Here is a 20,001-nt window from a genome sequence, read left to right as displayed (position 1 = left end):
ACCATGGAAATATTTTCAAATGTCATGTTTTTGCTTTCTTTGTTGACACTGACACTTTTGCATATGTGCCAAAACATGCAATTTGCTTAAATCAATGAGAAATTAAAATCTGAAGTGAAAAAGAAACAAATTGTTGTTCAGAAATCTAAGCTTATTGTTTTGAGAGAAAAAAAATTCTCATTTCAGAATTGAGTCAAAGCAATTGAGAAAAACTGCAATTAGATAAATATAATGAAATAGTATTTACAACAACATATCTTTTTATTTATTTAAGCATTTAAATGTTTGAAGAACCACCAAATAACAGGACATACAATAAGGTTATGAGGTGACATACCAGAATACATGCATCAATGCATCATATTATATATGATAATAAAAATGACAAAATACCTTAGTTCAGTTATTCTCACATTTGTAACGCATGAACAATGAAAGGTCATCCAATGAAAGGTCATTTAAAAATATATAAAAAACAATATCCATACTGTAGCTCTGACATCTATACTGTTTATTTACAATTATTTACAGTTTTAAGATAAATATTTAAATCGACTGAGCTGTGCTGCATCTATATTTCAAACTTGTGACTGAAAGAAGCTCAGGGAAAGAATCACATAGTTCATGTAACATTTTAAAACCAGATAACCTACAAGTTTTAGCAACATACACTTAGTTTTGTATATTTTGGGGAACCTTGGAGGTTTGGAAGATCGACTGATGTTCATTCTCGTCCAAAAACCTCACAAAAGTGGATTGCATGTACTAGCTTGTTGCGAAGTGTGTCGATACTGCTGTATTTGGGAAGAATTAATTTGCCAAAACAGGTCTGAGCCTCTGGCAAACGGTGATCTGGATCAGGACCGTCTGACTGATGAATCTTAAGAGGACGCTTTGAGAAACCTCCCACAGGTGCACGGTCCATTCCATACAAGAACACTGAAGAAAAATAGGTGGAGCGAGGATGTGAGGCAATAAAAATAACAATCCTTAAATGTCCATATGATGTTGTAGATGCATACATTTTTTTTAAATAAATAAATTCATGTTTAAGCTTACTCAGAAATTTCTTCTTGTTCTCTTCAGAGAACTCAAAGAAAACAGTCCAGAAGTTCTTGATAAGCTCATCAGAGGCAGAACATCTTTCATAGGAAGCAGACTGAAGACAGAGTAGGTAAAGTCTTAAATACTTGTTAAATTCTTTTAAAAAATGTGCAAGTTCTGCTAATACATGTACCTGGTGAAGCTCCTGCCATTCATATTTAGGGGAGCCGTGGAGAAGCTCCTGCAGTTCTTCAGGGTGGAACATGCTCCAGATATCGAGCGGGCAGCCCTCAGAGAAACCTCTTGAAAAATGCTTGAACTGATTCTTCACAGACTTGTTGAAAACAAAGTCCACATACAAGTCCACGTACTTCTGTCTGCAAAAAAGAAATAAAAATCAAGACAAGCTTGAGAGATGTGTAATAAAATCAAAAAGTCTGGCCGTCTTGAAGAGTTAAGATAGATAGACAGACAGATGGATGGACGGACAGATAGATAGATAGACAGACAGACAGACAGACTGATAGATAGATGGTCGGAAAAATTATTATTAAAATGAAATGAAATAAGCTTTCTGAAGAAAAAAAGAAAAAAAGATAAATTTTAGGGGTTCGGGTCATTTTTACCTGCGAGGGAAGTATTTGTTACAAAGTGCGAGGGAAGGATGAGGTTAGTTAAAGCGTAACTCTTGCCAAAATGCAACCTAGGGTCTTTTTGTTAATCTACCCGAGGCAAACTTTGGTTTAAAAGCATAATTAGAATGGAAACGCCACTTTTGAGATTGACCGTATTTTCGTTTTCGGTCAAATTGTCTTTTGAATGGGAGTGCTTGGGGCACGACTATGATAGCATAAAAAAACCCGCTATTTTTAAAACACTAAGAAGGCTCGACACAACATGAAGCTTTGCTCGAAGTATCACCAGGGGCTCTTCACATGAACTCGAGCATTGAGAACATTGTTTGTGTACACAGAGTTTACTAAAAAGAAAGGTTTTGAACAACTCACTGTGTCTCAGCTGTGTCCGCCGGCATTTTGTAAGTCAAAAATAGTCGATCTCCGAATGCGAATGAACTGACTCTGAATTTTAGTATTGTTTCTTATATGAGGATTCTTTTTCAAATACAAGGTCAGTATTGATTTTCACTCACGACAAAACAACAAATTATCCGTGAATTTATATGGAACTAAGCTTTAGGAGCTTCCCATCTTTACTCTCCTCCCTGTTACGTTGCATTCGGAGATCGACTATTTTTGACTGACAAAATGCCGGCGACCGGAAACAACAACAGCTACAGTGAGTTGTTCAAAACCTTTCTTTTTAGTAAACTCTGAGTACACAAACAATGTTCTCAATGCTCGAGTTCATGTGTAGAGCCTCTGGTGATACTTCGAGCAAAGTTTCATGTTGTGTCGAGCCTTCTTAGTGTTTTAAAAATAGCGATTTTGATGCTATCATAGTAGTGCCCCTAGCACTCCCATTCAAAAGGCAATTTGACCGAAAATTTAAATACGGTCAATCTTAAAAGTGATGTTTCCATCCTAATTCTGCTTTTAAATGAAAGTTTGCCTCGGGTAGATTCACAAAAAGAACCTAGGTTGCATTTTGGTGAGAGTTACGCTTTAAACAAGTGGTACACTACCTATTAACTTTGGTCACTGGAATTTGACCTCCGTTTGGAATGAGCTCTTGCCCTTTGACCTGAAAGAGGTAAATGGCTCCTGTAAGCATTTAAACAACAGCTGTGTACACTTTTATACAAGTGAATATAGACTGTATTACTGTGAAATCCAAAAAGAGTATATCCACGACGTCCTCATCTTCCTCGAGAAGGCTTTTCAAACTTCTAATGTGGGATTTATAAAATACAATTAAACCATGATCAGCTCTGTAAAAGCACTGGGGAAATAACAATGTGTAAAATCGAATGGTTTACCTGGCCTCCACAGGGGACAGTTCCTCCAGATCATTCAGAGTGGGACTCAGCTGGAGGAGCTTCTTGAACAAGGCCAGAGGGAAGTCAATGTTTATGCAATGATGGTTGTACAGCGCCATTCCACAGATAACGCCAATAGAGTAAAAATCCTTATTACATTGCGTGCGCTGAAAAGACACAAGCATCGTAGCACATATGAGATATATGGGGAAGACCACATAAGAAGCCTAGGAATAAGGAGTGTTTGGTGTAGAGCTTACATCAGGATTGAACCAAACCAATGAATTCTCATGGACCTCCAGCACCTTTTTCTCCCATTTGAGAAGAGACTTGGAAAGGAGGGAGAAGAATTCTGCTGATAAGCCCCTCCCATCTATTCCATTCTCCCCGATGAACACCACCTATACAGGAGATGTTTTCATCATTGTAAAGGTAAAATGCAATATCAGACATTTCAATTCTTGATTTCAATTCTGTAATTCTTTTACCTCTAATAGATTTAAAAATGAGTGGGTGTTTTGTTTGAGATACTTTAGCGTGTCTGTCAACAGTGAGTCCCTGTTTACGCGCAACACGTTGTTGACATTAAACATGAACATCTCTTGGTCAGGAAAGCTCCCTCTGGACTCGTCCTGCAAGCACTAAGAAGAGTAAAATTATGTTAGCTTTAAAGGGGTAGTCCATCAAAAAATGTCAACTCCGTCACCATTTACTCACACTTGTGTCATTCCAAACTTGTATGACTTTCTTTCTTCTGCAGAACACAAGTATTCTGAATAATGCTGGTAACCAGACAGTTTTGATGCCCATTGACCTCCATTGTGTGGTCCAAAAAAAGGAATTTCTCTAAATCTATACACTATTAGAAGAAAAGGTTCTATATGGAACCTTTAAGGGTTCCGTCAGACCCTTCATAACCTTTTACGGGCTCCCATTATGAGATCATATTATGGATTTAGTTTCAATTAATTACTTTAGTTTTAATTCATTTTTTAATTTTAAATAAAATGTATGAATCAAACAGCTTGTAAACATACTTTATCACTAGAAAATAATTAAATAACATGCGAGTATTATGCAATTATTTAAGACATTTCTCCTATAGAACCTTCTTGGCGTAAAGGGTTCTTTAAAAATGAGTCAAGAACCCTAGGGGTTCTATATAGAACCCCATTGAACCTTTTTTTTCTTTGGCCCTGTTTACACCTGGTATTAAGATGTGTTTTGGGCGACTGGATCACAAGTGGACGACGCTAAGCTAAATGGGTGTAAACAGGGTCTAAAATGTTTTGAGCTTGTCCACTTTCGACCACTTCTAGAGGTATTCGAAAAACGCATTGGACCAGATTGCTTTCATAGTGAAGATGCTCACGTGGTTTGAATAGCCACAAGGCCCTGTTTACACTTGGTGTTAAGATGCGTTTTGGGCGATTGGATCACAAGATGAGGGAGACACATTCCCGTTTACACCTGGTGTTTTAATCCGTCTCTTTTGTCCACTTTCAACCACTTCTGTCCTGATTTCTTTGAGGGGAGGGTCTATGCATGTTTTTTTTTCAGAACTTTTGATCTTAATACTAGGTGTAAACAGCACCTAAGAGTGTATTTTGTGTCCCACATAAGAAAGAACATCATACAGGTTGTTATTTTGCATAGTGTATGTATGGCATTTGTACATCCATCTCTGACTTACACAAAACATTCTCCGTTTAGATACGGTGTCCGCTGCAAAAGGGAACTTGACCAATATATCAATAATTCCCTGAAAGAAAAATCCATGGAAGTACTTTAAGATTTGTTACAATTATTGAACACAGAACATTAAAAATGTCATGCAAATCTCATTGAAATATTCATTTGTATCATGACAGAAGACTTCGATACTCACAAAGTAGTAATCTCTCAATTTCTCCATGTCATCTAAATCTTCTTCTGTGAGCCAAAAGCTAATAAACATCTCTTGCAGATCTGCCATGGTGGCTTGCAGCTATTGATGTAAAGAAAAAGAGAAATTTCTGGTATTTTGGTTTGTTGTCCAAAAATATCTTTGTGACACAGAATTCACTATTGCTTTGGTTCTCACCGTATCTAGGAGATCGTTGATCTCATGAATGATGAAATCACTGTTTATGATGTCATTGTGGGTAGTGCAACAGACCTTCACAACAGAGACGAAGTATAAACAATTATTATACAATGATAAGCTTAAATTTCATCTTGACATCAAATGTTTAAAAAAGGCACCTTATAGAGCATCTGAAGGACCTGCAAAAAGTTCTGCAGGCGTCTAATAAAGTCATGCTCGGTTTCACCGCGAGAAATCTGGTCAATCAGCTCAGCACATTCTATCTGAAACAACTTCACCAAGCCTTTGAGCCAATCGTTGGGCAGTTTGGACCAGTACGTCACTGAGAATGTATCATACAAATACTTAGATAAATACAACATGGCCAAAAAACACAAAGGATGTAAATGTCCTCCAGCTTTACCTAACACCTTGCGAGCATCTAGATTCAACTGAAGGATTTTGGAGGCCAGTGCTTCAGTGAGTTCAGGTCTTTGTTTCTGGAGTCCTCTGATGAGCTCAGGGAGAAGAAGGTAAAGTCTCAGAGCTTCCACACCAGCTGGATTTGGATTCAGATCCGGCAGCAGTTTCTGTTGAACTACCTTCACTACCTGAGGTATGGAAAACCATGAACTGCATTTCACTCATGCAGTTTAAAATGTAATGAATTTTTTTTTTATAAACATTGGATTCATCATTACCTCTGATATCAACCCTTTATTCTCTAATAACTTTGCAAAGGATGTTTTAACCAGATCAAAATCCAATCCACAATGCTCCACAGAAGTCTGATAATGTTCATCACAACTACAAGGACAGAACATTACATAAAATCTGTGATGGAAGGAGTGATTTTAGGCACAGAAATGACTAGATAAGACTACCTAATTTTACCTTGTTTTGAGGAAACTTCCATTCAGAGAAGCAGCAGAGGAGAACACTGTGTTTATTTCCCTGTAAACAACAAACCAATACTTTTTAGTTCATTTATATGCTCTAATATATTAAATTGCTCAACAACGCAATCTCTAATTAAATTAAAAAGTAAGAATCCTAAGATTCACATACTAAATTGTGTAAACATTATATAAAATCAAGATTATCTGATTTTTCTGCTATTTAATATTAAGTTTTAAACAAATGCATTAGGGTCACGACACACAACACATGTTTTTTCACAATAATTTAAGAGCATACACAAATGCTGTACACTGGATTTATAACAATATCATGAAAAATCACATGAACAGAAGTTAAGGCAAACACTCACTTCTTTATTGTTGGCCATTTATCACTTCCAGACACCCATCGGTCAATCATTTTTTCATTTAATGTCAAAACCCCTCGGCGATTGGATTTTGGCTTACTTTCGAGCTTCTACAAAATACAGAAAAGTAAATATAAGTAATCACAGTGCAGCAATAATTGGTATGTAAAACAAATGAATCAGCATTATGAATGAAATCTTACTTTGAAAAACAAGGCAAAGGAATGATTGTCCCCAGCGATGAGTTTTTCAAATGTGTATTTATGATCACATTCTGTGTGCAACAAATATTTAGTTCAGAGCAACATCATGAATATAAAAGTATTCATAAGGAAATAGCCTATTGTTAAAAGATCATTTTATCTACCAGTTGACAGACCCACAGGGAAAGGCACAGACTGCTTGATCGTTTCTCCATTTCCCAGCTTCCCTTGCATCCCACATCCAAATGAATAGATCAGCTTTGACGATTCGACTAATACGAGTGTGTGACGTCTTTATTCAAGAAAGAATCAAATGCCTAATCATTGAACTGATCTCAAACATTAGACATGATAACCATGTGAGGAAATAAAAAGAAATCTGCACTACTGCATTGAAACACTGATTTCTTATGAAAAGTCTAGTTTACCTCCCACATGTGACCTGTGACACTTTAGATCCCCAAAGTTCAGCAACCACCCGCGGATGATGTTCGTCTTCAAATGAGTTGTGCCCAAGCTGGCCAAAACCTCCTGATCCAAATGTGAATACTGTGCCGCCCTGAAACACAAACAATTAATTACATTATCTGTCCAGTTTATTGTATGCTAAATATGGTATTATTTATAATATGGATATATAAAATATTACAAAACACTACCTTTGATAGAGTCGCAGTGTGTTCCCCTCCACATGAGATGGACACAGTTTTCTTTCGGTTCAGACTATTTACAACCGTTGGGACGTGTCTGTCTGTGGTGGAAAAACAGTAAATTCCTCACTTCCAATGCTTCGATATAGATTTTACACAGTATTCTTTCGCAACCCATCTTTTCAAAGAGAGATCGCTGTATCACTTTACTTATCTTTAAGCAAGAATATTATACTCAGTCAGTGTGTTAATTATATTTTACTAAGATATATTAGAAGTGATTTGAACTATTAATTTATGTTTCTTTATTAAACTTTTAATCCTGATTATGAATTAATTAATTTCACTCTTCATTTATTATTTGATTTTCTGTTGTTAAGAAATAAAATTTGACTTAATCATTCTGACTGGATCTCCTCCTTGCATCACTGATTTAGTAACATGATGAAACATTCAGACCTGTAGTGTCTCCGAGGCCCAGCTGTCCTGCAGAGTTCTTTCCCCATCCGAACACGACTCCAGAGAGAGACAACACAAAGCTGTGGTCTCCTCCAGCGCTGATCTGAGCCAGTGGGATCCCACACAGACTCTTCACGGGTTGAGCTGTCAGAGAGCTGGGCTGTTCTTTCTCCAAACCCAGCTGACCGTGAGTGTTATCACCCCATACGAACAGCTGACCATCTGAAAGACCAACAACAGCTCTGTATATCCACTCTTAAATGCCAATCAAGTCATGTCAATCATAAGAAGTCAAAAGATTAAAACAGATGTTAGATGAAATGGTTGTGAATACCCTTGGTTAGTGCCATTGAATGCTGGTCTCCACACGCGATCTGAATCACCTGCCTGTTTTCCAGACCTTTAAGAGGACTGCAGAGAAAAGACAATCTGTCAGATATATATTTGTTATTATCATGTATGGTCATTTATACTGTAACGCCTACATAAACATACCGGCACACAGTAGATTTGTCCATAAAGAAAACTTTTCCTCCATAATCAAGAAGAACCGCACCAGCTCCTCCACAGACAATCGATCTGAATCTGATTCTGTCCTTCTTCAGCTGTAGTGGCTCTGGAGTAAATACAATATTTTCATCAGTTCAACTTCTATTCAGACTGTAAACAAACAAACAAACAAACAAACAAACAAACAAACAAACATGTTTTCATAATACATGACATTTATCTTACATTTAATAAGTATTGTAATGATCATTTTAACAATAAAAATAGTTTCATTTATTGCAGGCTTTCATACCTAGTTTTCCATCGTGATCACAGTCTTCACAGCGCAATCTAAGGACCGAGGGCTTCCCATTCCTGATAAATCCAACAAAACTCTTTCCTGCTGACATGTCCTGAACTGCTGATTTCGGACACACTGATCGTATTCCACATTTGCCATTTTTGACTTTGTCAGGATGTGAGAGACCGAAACCCTCTCTGACCTGCGCTCCCCAGTAGCACAACATGTTCACAGCTGATGGAGCAAAGACTCCAGCTGACTGAAGAACACACTCTCATATTAAACTGAAAGCAAACACGCTGGTTTCAGCCTAAACGAAACCTGTTCGATTTCCCACTAAGTGAAACTGTTTCGGAAACATAATACAATGATGCTTTCAACAGAGTGAATAGCTAAAACGAACAACAAAGAAAAGGAATCAGGAATTTAGTTGAGTAATGAGGGAAGTTACCTGGAAAACGAAACAAAAACTTAAAGGGGTCCGTGTATCATCTGATCATTTCATTTCCTATTTGGAATGGAATAACGAGAAATGAAAAGACGGATCGTTTATTCGTTTTTTAGTTTCGTTTAAAAAACGAAAAATGAGATTTTGGCTCGATTTTTCATTTTTCGTTTGTGGTTTACAAATCGGTTTATGGGTTCGATATTTCATTTGCACACGTGGGCGGCGTTTCCATCTGATTGGTCAAAACGCTCCGCCTTCAGTAAGCTACGAGTTTTTCGTTCTGTCAGACTCAGGTAAGAGTCATGACGTCACATGCTCAGATTTGCTTGACCAATCGGCGGAAGGGGGCGTGTCAGGCCGCCCACATGTGGAAAACGAATTTTGAAGTCATTTATTCGTTTTTTGCCTGTGAACTAAAAAACGAAAACTCAAGCCGAAATCTCGTTTTTTCGTTTTTTTTTTAAAAACGAAAAAACGAATAAAGGGGCCGTGTTCTCGTTTCTATCAAGTTGTTTTTCTGATTTCCGTGCAAGGACGGGAAAACCAAAAATCAAGTCATAATTTCGTTTTTTCGTTTTTCTAAAAAAACGAAAAAACGGAAAAAGGAGCTGTTTTCTCGTTTTTTCTTTTTCGTATGTGAGAGCAAAAACAAATGAACGAACGATACCCGGACCCACCACTCACTGTTAACTACGCACAACATTTGAAGCAGAAATATGCTGGTCACGTAGGCTAATTCGTGCTGCTGCGACTTGCAAGCGACCCCAATAATGTAAGCCACAGTAGGCTACGTATAGCCTGACAGATTAATTTAGCATTAAAAATCAATAATAGGCTGAACTGTACCATGATAATATGTCCGTAACATTAGATGTCCGTAAATGACCTACCCATAACTGTTACATTAGAGTTAGGGGATCACAGTTTGTAGCCTACAGTATAAAAATCATTAGCCTATGTCTAAAGTTCCCATTAAACATGAAAACCCAACAACCCAATGGGAATATATCCTTGTTTTCAACCACAATACATACAACGTCTGTCCAATGTTGGAGATTAATGTCAATCTGGCGTTGGATTCTGACATCAACCTGATTTTCATTTTCAACGTTGGGTTTGGTCTTCTAAATGCGAATTTTGTCATTGTTTTGGTGCACACTAGATAACAGTAAGGCTAACATATACTAAAAGCCAAAAAACTTTAAATAGGGCACTATTTGAGGGAACAGCCATTTGGGTGTCCGAAACCATTGTGGAGGTTATGTGCACTTATTCAATCTCACATTCAATCCCAGTACTGGAACTGTGTTCAAGAAATAAATTTGACATTGATATGAGGGTAGGTATAGGCAGGCATAGACTCAGAGGCATAAGGTACTGTAAGTATTACACACAACAATGCAACAATAATAAAACAATGCATTGACATTTACTTTTGATAGGCTACTTAAGTAGGCTACTTTTAAAAACGAGTACTTCTTTAGGCTACTTAAGTAAAAATCGGTCTTTAGGCTACAACTTATAGGCTACTTGTAACGGAGTTATATTTGACCAGTATCTGTACTTTCACTCAAGTAAGGAAGTTGTGTACTTTGTCCACCTCTGAAAACATCTGTTCATAATCTGTGATTACACAATTCCAATACGAATAGCACCGGGAGGCGTCTGGAATAACTCTGCACTGATCAATCCGCATTTTTAAGCCAGCTAATTTTACAGTAGGTTCATATTCAGAATGTCTTTCTCGTATAACGCCGACGACCGCACAAATGGGCTTCCTTTGTGAAATATAGCAGACCACCGTTTTAAATAAAAAAGGTGGTCTGCTATTTTTCACATAGGAAGCTCAGTCAGTCAGTCAGTCAGTCAGATAGATAGATAGATAGATAGATAGATAGATAGATAGATATATTGATAGATAGATAGATGTTTAAATGTGTTAGGCCTATATAAATTTAGGAACATAACAAGCATTACAAACTATAGCCTAAACAGAACTGGAACCTTTGTAAGATATGCGCTCGTCTTCACGAAAACTACATGCAGGGTTTTTAAACATCTTGTGTGGAGAAAATATTGTTTATTCTGGGCAGTAGCCTATGGCAAGCCATGGCAAAAAGCAGGATAACTTGTAGGCTATAGCTTACTTGAAAGGAAAACAAATTTGCAGAGTAAAAACAGAGTTTGTGTTGATGAATCATATTTTTTTTCTAGTAGGCTACATCTTAAAATATAGAGCTCATGACAAATAAAAGTTCCAGATGGACAAACATTAAATGCAAAAACCAGTGTGAATAACAATATCTTCAAATAAAATAGAGAGTGGATACACAGATATGGCCTATTTATGAATGAAATTCATGCATTTATTTGTCATTTAAACTGATGCAAACAGGGAAAGAGTAGAAAACACATCCTGTCGCCCCCTCTAGTGGACAGCATTAAGTAGTAGGGGAGACCGGGGACAGTTGCAACAGGGGATGGTTGCAACATGTCATTTTTCTCCAATCAGAAACAAGCTAGAGTGATGACACTCACACTGCACATGCACAGTTAGACCCTCCCCCCACCAAGAAGACAGTAGACATATTCAACAGTTGCTGATGTATTTATTGAACAAAACTTGTTTTGGAGGTATGAAAGTAAATTTTTTCATGAGATATATTTTTGTCATACTGTCCTGAAATTTTGTATGATTTAATCAAAACTTACATAGTTTGAATTGTTGTTTTGTTGACTTCTAAATGACATGGTTAGCATGTGTCAAAGTCAGTGTGTCTAGCAGGAGTATGATGTTCTGTCATGGCTGATAGGGTTGGGGACGGTTGCAACATGTTATAAATTGCATGTTTAATAAAAGTTTGTTGCATTGCAAATTGTTAAATTCTTCCTGTCTGACACTGAAATATGGAGAGATTGAATAGCATCTGTAACACCTGCACACTGAATCTATGTAGGCCTATTTTCTATACATGAACAAACAAAACTCAATAACTGTTATTTGATAAATATGACTAAATAAATAAATAATAGGCTACAATAATATTATTGAAATAAATAATACTATAATATTATAGTAGGCCTAAAACAGTTAATATTTTCAGAATTCTTTGCTCATTGAGACAAAAAGCTTAAGTTAATTAATGAAATTTAAGGTATTTTTAAAGTGTTGCAACCATCCCTGGGTTGTGTTGCAACCGTCCCCTGGGTCGGGGTCAGTTGCAACATCTGACTTCTTCCATTCAAATAAATACTGTGAACGATATGTCATATATAATCATCTTTAAATGGTATGGGTAATTAGCAGACAGATGCAAGTTTAATATATACAAATTTGGTTGGTCTAGTCCAAATAGTCTCTGAGTAATTGAGAGAAATGCAAAAAGTGTTGCAACTGTCCCCGGTCTCCCCTACGGCCTTCATTGCTCAGATAACGCAAGTCAATGGATTTTTTGGGAAAGCAAGTCTGACCAGTTAAAAGATATAAGCGAGTCTGAAGGTCTGAGCTGAATTTGGTGAAGCATTAAAGTTCTAGGCGGTGTCAATTTCTCATAATAATAAATAATAATAATAATAATAATGTTTAAATATAGGGTGATATCAGCTAAATTGGGCCACTTTTTGGTAAATCGTTTGGGACAATAATACAATACCATATATGTCTTTTCCATGTGTTTTTATGATTAATAATGACTGTTTTTGATAATTTTGTGCTAAAATTATGTAATAAAATATAATTATTTATGCCCTACAGTTCTTGAAACATTAGCTGTGCCAACTTTTTTTGCATGAGCAGTTTCAGGTAAAATGGGCAGCAGTTTCAGGTAAAATGGGCCAGTCAAACTACAAAGGGAAATATTTATTTACAATCAAATTTAATTTTAAAACACAATTGCTTATACAGCCACATAACATTTAAACTGTATTTAACAAACATATTAATATTGTGCTATTAAAAAAAAACCATTTTGGGTGCAAAGTCAAACCCATATTCAAATTGCAATTGCAATTAAACAAAGTCATTTTGGAACAGCATATATAGATCAGTGAACTGATGTGTGTGTGTGTGTGTGTGTGTGTGTGTGTGTGTGTGTGTGTGTGTGTGTGTGTGTGTGTGTGTGTGTGTGTGTGTGTGTGTGTGTGTGAGTGTGAACACATTTAGAACAAAATGTACAAATAAAAAAAAATCTCATTCAAAATTGATAATTGGTGTGTGTGTGTGTGTGTGTGTGTGATGAAAAGATTTTTCAAAGACAATCTTTGCAGATGAAACCATCGTCATCACATATTCCGTTTTCTTCACCACAGCTCTCATGAAACCATGCAGAACATGGTTCACATTTGACCCATTCCTCAGTAGCCTTAGTGAGTGTGTGTGTGTGTGTGTGTGTGTGTGAATGTGACATGCACTACATTTATACATTTTTATAAATAATATAGGCTATTATCAATTTAAATATATAAAAAAATGTGTGTAATAAAACATTTACACACACACACACACACACACACACACACACACACACACACACACACACACACACACACACACACACACACACACACACACACACACACACACACACACACACACGTATGTGTTTGTGAGTGACAGAGATAATGGCCCATTTTAGCTGAAACCATGTAGCCCATTTTACCTTAGTGGGTTAAGGTAAATTGGGCTACCAAGAAAATCATCTCCTTATCAAAAAATATGTTCAGATACCAAACTAACAACATTATTTCTGATTGATGCCATCAAGACAGATATTATGCATATTTTTTTATGTGCATGTTTTTTTTATTTATAGATTTATCATCCTTATAATAGTTTAGTCACATTTGGTATGCCAGACTACTTACCATGCAGCTTTCTGGTGCAGTCTTGATTAGAATGATTGCCCCGCCCACCATAGCAACCATAAACCAATCAAATCACCTGTTACTTGTTAAGCACAGTTATGACAACAGTTTGAAATCCTTTGAAGTCATTGGCTCTAAATTCCAGAGGGGCTGGGACCTTTCTTATACTGTCTATGGCTGGGACTCACAAACCTTAAATTGCCCATTTTACCTGATGGCCCATTTTACCTGATATCACCCTATATGCTGGCTTTCTTAAGACAATTAAAGATAACACAGAGAAACATCGACCAATTCAGTACGTAATGAAATTGTATTAGTTTTATAATAAAACTAATAACATTTTAAAGGTATGCCGTGCTCTTCAACCGACATGATTTTAATTAATCCCAAACCTGGTAATTTTGTCAGTATTAATGTACGTTCACTGATTCTAGCTTCTCTCTTTTCTGTCTCTTTCTTTTCATGTGAACTGAGTAGGCTACACATGCTTACATTCATAAATATACATTTTGTTTCTATTCAATTTTCAAAATTATTTATAGCCTATAGCCTATGTCACACACGCCTACCTGCCTTTTGATGTAAATAAAAGACGAGAGTGGTAGACTAAATGTTACGGAAATATTATCATGGTACAGTTCAGCCTATTATTGATTTTTATTTCCACTTCCCTTTTATCCAAAGAGACAACTATTTGCACTGTATTTATCAATGGGAAATACATCATGCTAAAATAATCTGTCATATAGGCCTACATCACATATATTTTCTAGCACTTCAAAACTCAAATATGATCATATATTTAAATGTTATTTTTAATATGATGACCAAAACATTATTTTGTTCACCGTTCAAAGATTACTGTTTGTTGTTGTGTTTTTCAAAACTTGAAAGGTGTGTGTGTGTGTGAGAGAGAGAGAGAGAGAGAGAGAGAGAGAGAGTGTGTGTGTGTGTGTGTGTGTGTGTGTGTGTGTGTGTGTGTGTGTGTGTGTGTGTGTGTGTGTGTGTGTGTGTGTGTGTGTGTGTGTGTGAGTATGTAGCCCTCTAGACTATTTTATACACTAACGTTCAAAAGTTTGGGGTCAGTTGGATTTTTAAATGTTTTTGAAATAAGTCTCTTATGCTCGCCCAGCCTGCATTTATTTGATCAAAAATACAGTATAAACAACAGTATTGTGATATATTATTACAATTTTAAATAACAGTTTCTATTTGGACATAATATTAAAAGTTTTTTTTTTTCTCCCTGTGATGCAAAGATACATTTTCAGCATCATTACTCCAGTCTTCAGTGTCACATGATCCTTCAGAAATCATTCTGATATGCTGACTTGCTGCTCAAGAAACAATTATTATTGTTCTTCTTCTTCTTCTTCTTCTTATTATTATCAATGTTGAAATCAGTTGTGCTGCTTAATATTTTTGGGGAAACTGTGATAATTTTTTTAAGGATTCTTTGAACAGAAAGTTCATATTCATATAGATTTTTTAAATAGATTTTTTTTTTGCAACAATGTTAAAGTCTTTACTGTCAATTTTGATCAATTTAATGCTTCCTTGTTGAATGAAAGTATTAATTTGTTTTGAAAAACTACTGACCCCATACTTTTGAATGCTAGTTTGTTTCATTACTACATTTACACTACATTTATTCATTTAACATACACTTTATTAACTTAGAAATTAAGAAAATGACAGGCAATTTATGTTATATGAATTTATGTGGTATCGCCAGGTTTTTATACCTCAAATTAAAACCCAGTGATGTCCGCAGATCTAATGGTAACAAAATAAAAACGAAACTAAGATTATATCCTTTATCATGAAGAAAAAAACCTTTATTTTGTGTTACATGATATAAATACCTATTGGTGTTGCAATGAACAGTGTTCTCTATGAACAGTGCTAATTCAGGTTAAGAATACACTGTGACAAGAGAAAAAAAAATAAATAAAAAAATAATAATAATAACAATACTGATTATGATGACGCAAGCAAAACAGAGAGAAAAGACTCAATTCTATTAGAATAATTACACAATACCACTGTTACCAGTCAAATTTAAATCATTAAATAAAAATCCATCTTTGCAAAAATCATCGCTGTCTGTTGCATTGAGACTCTGCTATGGCTTTATTTTGAAATTCTCGTCAGCGAAATAGAGGGAAAACAAACAATATTGACAAATATTGTTTATAAAATGTAACTCACAATGTTAATTTATTGTTAATTTAACTGTTCCGTTCCTTTCGCCTTACATACTTAATAATCGTAGGTACGCCAATATCAGCGCTTAGTAATCGTGACGTACGCCAATAGCAGCTGCAAAGCAGCGAAGCATTGTGGGAAATACCGACTGTTTTAACGAATAAACGTAGAATTTGTGTTCTTATCGTGTTTAACACATTTATATTTGATCATGCGAGTATATCCAACGTGAAAAATCGCAGCTTTAATATCCAGTTACCGTCGAAGAGAAACACAGGTCGTGTCTGCCATATACCCGCCGCGCGCTTAGTAAGATTGGAGTGAGGGTGATCAAGCTGCGACACCACTCATCCCATTGATCGCTTTAATTAGTTCGGCTGATCTGGGCGGTTGTACCCATCTCCTTACATCCATTTTTTTAATTTAAATACTCCAAGAAATGTATACTGTGGTCTCCAACATGGTGCCCACGGGCACCTGGTGGTAGCCCGCATGGAGTCTCTGAGTCGCCCACCGAGCACGTTCTATAAATAGCCTGAATTGTAATCTTTCATTTTCTTTGCTTTTTTTCATGATAATGACATAAAATGAGAAAATAACTAATGGTAACATTTCATATAACATTAAAACACAATAAAATCATTCAGTTATTTAAAATATTTACAATCTGCACGTCGAGACGAGCTTCAGTTCTTCAGTTCATGAGCAATGCAATCGCGCCGGCGCCTCCTTGATTATATTATCTGCCTTATTTATTAAATCCAGGCAACTGGTTTATAAAACATTGAATAAAATTAAGATACAATTTATACAAAACGAAAATTCACTTCAAAGAAAGGCTTTCTACAAAAAAAAAAAAAAAGATCTTTCTATTCATCAAAGAATCCTAAAAAATGTAAATAACTGTTTTCAACATTGATAATAACAATGAATGCTTTTTGAGCATTATGCATATATCATATTAGAATGATTTCTGAAAGATCATGTGACACTGAAGACTGGAGTAATGATGCTGAAAATTCAGCTTTGATCACAGAAATAAATTATAATTATATATTCGTATTGAACTGTTATTGGCTTTCAGTTCGGTCCTGCCGGCCAAAATTTTGATAGCAGTCGCGCTGGTGTCGTGCTGGCTGCCCAACATCAAATGGCAAACTCTCAATCATGCGCTAATCATTTGTGCTTCTGCTTCACTGACCGTTTATCAATTTGGACCAATGTCAGTGCAGCACGAGCCGATCTTGATCAAGCGACACTGTTAGGCTACTACACAAAGATACAGTAAAGAAAGCATGTGAATTTGCCACAGAAATAATAACATCGCTGTGAGATCTAGTAAGAAGCATTCAAATTTCTCTGTTATTACCCGTAGATCTCTATTAGATCAAACAGCGCTGCCGTGGAAACCAGGAGAAACATTGTGCCATGATTACGTCCACAAATCAGAAACATTCACGGTGGATTTAATGTAGTAGGCTAAACTCTAACTGTCACCATGGAAGTTTGGCAGGAATAGTAAAAAGCTTTCAAGTAGGCTACTGTGGCTCATATTAATGGGGTTGCTTGCAAGTAGCAGCAGCACAAATCGACCAGCAACATATTTCTGCTTCAAATATTGTGCGTAGTTAACAGTGAGTGGTGGTTTCAGACATTACATTTCTGACAAGTGCATTTGTCAGTGCCGCACTCGTACTGACTCTTATTCTGCCTGACAGAAAGAAAAGCTCGTAGCTCACTGAAGGCGGTTTGCCAGAATCTCTTTGAGGCCAGCCGATAGTCCTTCTCCATGGCCTCACCGAACTCCTCCCAGGCCCGAGTTTTTGCCTCCACAACCACCCGGGCTGCAGTTCGCTTGGCCTGCCGGTACCCGTCAGCTGCCTCAGGAGTCCCACAAGCCAACCAGGCCCGATAGGACTCCTTCTTCAGCTTGACGGCATCCTTTACTTCCGGTGTCCACCACTGGGTTCAGGATTGCCGCCTCGACAGGCACCGGAGACCTTACGGCCACAGCTCTGAGCGGCCGCTTCGACAATGGAGGTGGAGAACATGGTCCACTCTGACTCAATATCTCCAGCCTCCCTCGGGATCCGGTCGAAGCTCCGCCGGAGGTGGGAGTTGAAGATCTCTCTGACAGGAGACTCGGCCAAACGTTCCCAGCAGACCCTTACAGTACGCTTGGGTCTGCCGAGTCTGTCCAGCTTCCTCCCCAGCTTCCTCCCCCGCCATCGGATCCAACTCACCACCAGATCAGTTGACAGCTCGGCCCCTCTCTTTACCCGAGTGTCCAAGACATACGGCCGCAGGTCAGATGAAACGACCACAAAGTCGATCATCGACCTATGGCCCAGGGTGTCCTGGTGCCACGTGCACTGATGGACACCCTTATGCTTGAACATGGTGTTCGTTATGGACAAACTGTAACTAGCACAGAATTCCAATAACTGAACAGATCAGGGGGGCCGTTCCTCCCAATTACACCCCTCCAGGTGTCACTGTCGTTGCCCACGTGGGCGTTGAAGTCCCCCAGTAGAACGACGGAGTCCCCCGTCGGAGCACTTTCCAGCACCCCTCCCAGACACTCCAAGAAGGCCGGGTACTCTGCACTGCTGTTTGGCCCGTAGGCACACACGACAGTGAGAGACCTATCCCCGACCCGTGGGCGCAGGGAAACGACCCTCTCGTTCACCGGGGTAAACTCCAACACATGGCGGCTGAGCTGGGGGTCTATAAGCAAACCCACACCAGCCCGCCGCCTCTCACCATGGGCAACTCCAGAGTGGTGAAGAGTCCATCCTCTCTCAAGGAGTGTGGCTCCAGAGCCCAAGCCGTGCGTAGAGGTGATCCCAACTATCTCTAGTCGGAACCTCTCAACCTCGCGCACAATCTCAGGCTCCTTCCCCGCCAGCGAGGTGACGTTCCACGTCCCTAGAGCTAGTTTCAGTGTCCAGGGATCGGGTTGTCGAGGCCCCCGCCTTCGACTGCTGCCCGATCCTCTCAGCAACGGCCCCTTACGGTAGTTGGTGAGCCCACGGGAAGGCGGCCCCACGCCGCTCCACCAGGCGCTTGCATACGAGCCCCAACCCCGGGCCTGGCTCCAGGGTGGGGCCCCGGCTGCGCCATACCGGGCGACGTCACGGTCCTCGATTTAATATTACTCATAAAGGGCTTTTAAGTGGGAGGGGCTGTAAACATGCTATTTAGTTTTAAAACAAAGGCTATGTTTCAAAACCCATTGAGCTGCCTAACTATAGCTTTTTTTGGAAATCATGGACTGTGCCTAAAAAGTGCTGTCTGTGTTGGCATCTTGCCAAGTTCTGACACACAGCTGAAAGGTACGTGCTGCATTTCGGATAGTATGTTAATCTAGGGATAAACAAGCCCTGAGGTAAGTCATTAATTTTGTTTCAGACTCTTCCCACGTATTCCATAAGTGTGGTGTCCAGCCACAGAGTATGTCAGTGGCTCTTCTCATGCGATATGCCTCGCTCAGCGGGTCCCGTGTCTGCAGCAGGGCCGCCCTCGGCCTGACCAGCGCCCATCAGGAAGACCAGGGACGTTCTCTACACACTCCATCATCTCTTTGATCCAGACAGCAGTGGCCGTCCGACTACCTGGGACTCCTTTAGGATCTGGGACAACCACATTGATGAGCCCATCATGCTTCCGCCAAGCATCCGCTATGGTAAACTCATTCCCAAAGTTAGCCTGACAAAGGTCGGCTGTCACGAAAATGCATCCGGCTACAAGAAAAACTCACGTTTGTGCTGATTTCCTTCAGGAGATGGGCTTTGGGATCTGTGTTTTAGGATAGCTAACTGTTTATGTTGCATTTGGTGATTTTTGCTTGAGGTATACATGCAACAGAGCCAAATTGATGTTTGTGAGCAGAACATGACGATGTAGACTAAATAATTTTTGTTTAATAAAATAATTCAAATTATTTTCATATTTATATTTGACATATTCAAATGTCATGTTTTTTCCTCTTTTTCGTTGAGACTGACACTTTTGCATACCTGTGCCAAAACATGCAATTTGCTTCTATTAATGAGGAATTCAAAT

The 20,001-nt window shown here is 38.2% G+C and overlaps 1 protein-coding gene across 2 annotated transcripts; it reads right to left on the bottom strand.

Moving 5' to 3' along the window:
• Positions 1 to 27: 27 nt before the first annotated feature.
• Positions 28 to 9,088, bottom strand: LOC309494132 (putative E3 ubiquitin-protein ligase HERC3). 2 transcript variants are annotated; one of them, XM_082163359.1, is made up of 24 exons: positions 8,427 to 9,088; positions 8,120 to 8,240; positions 7,959 to 8,035; positions 7,625 to 7,846; positions 7,175 to 7,266; positions 6,944 to 7,074; positions 6,680 to 6,807; positions 6,516 to 6,586; positions 6,316 to 6,422; positions 5,940 to 5,999; positions 5,747 to 5,852; positions 5,470 to 5,656; positions 5,225 to 5,388; positions 5,064 to 5,138; positions 4,869 to 4,967; positions 4,674 to 4,742; positions 3,469 to 3,621; positions 3,241 to 3,381; positions 2,981 to 3,147; positions 2,827 to 2,890; positions 2,687 to 2,745; positions 1,238 to 1,421; positions 1,060 to 1,159; positions 28 to 939 (listed from the first exon to the last, which is right to left on the bottom strand). In XM_082163359.1, the coding sequence occupies exons 1-24, from the start codon at positions 8,638 to 8,640 to the stop codon at positions 725 to 727; spliced, it is 3,006 nt and encodes a 1,001-aa protein (XP_082019485.1). In that variant the 5' UTR covers positions 8,641 to 9,088; the 3' UTR covers positions 28 to 724. The 2 variants fall into 2 exon arrangements, with proteins under 2 accessions (XP_082019485.1, XP_082019486.1); XM_082163360.1 differs by having other exon boundaries at positions 8,120 to 8,284; positions 8,427 to 8,566.
• Between the last annotated feature and the right edge of the window lie 10,913 nt (positions 9,089 to 20,001).

The sequence above is a fragment of the Leuciscus leuciscus genome (genome assembly GCF_965113295.1).
Source record: "Leuciscus leuciscus genome assembly, chromosome: 3".
NCBI lineage: Eukaryota > Metazoa > Chordata > Actinopteri > Cypriniformes > Leuciscidae > Leuciscus > Leuciscus leuciscus.
The sequence above is the reverse complement of the archived record's forward strand: the minus strand, read 5'-3'. Positions and strand labels throughout refer to the sequence as shown.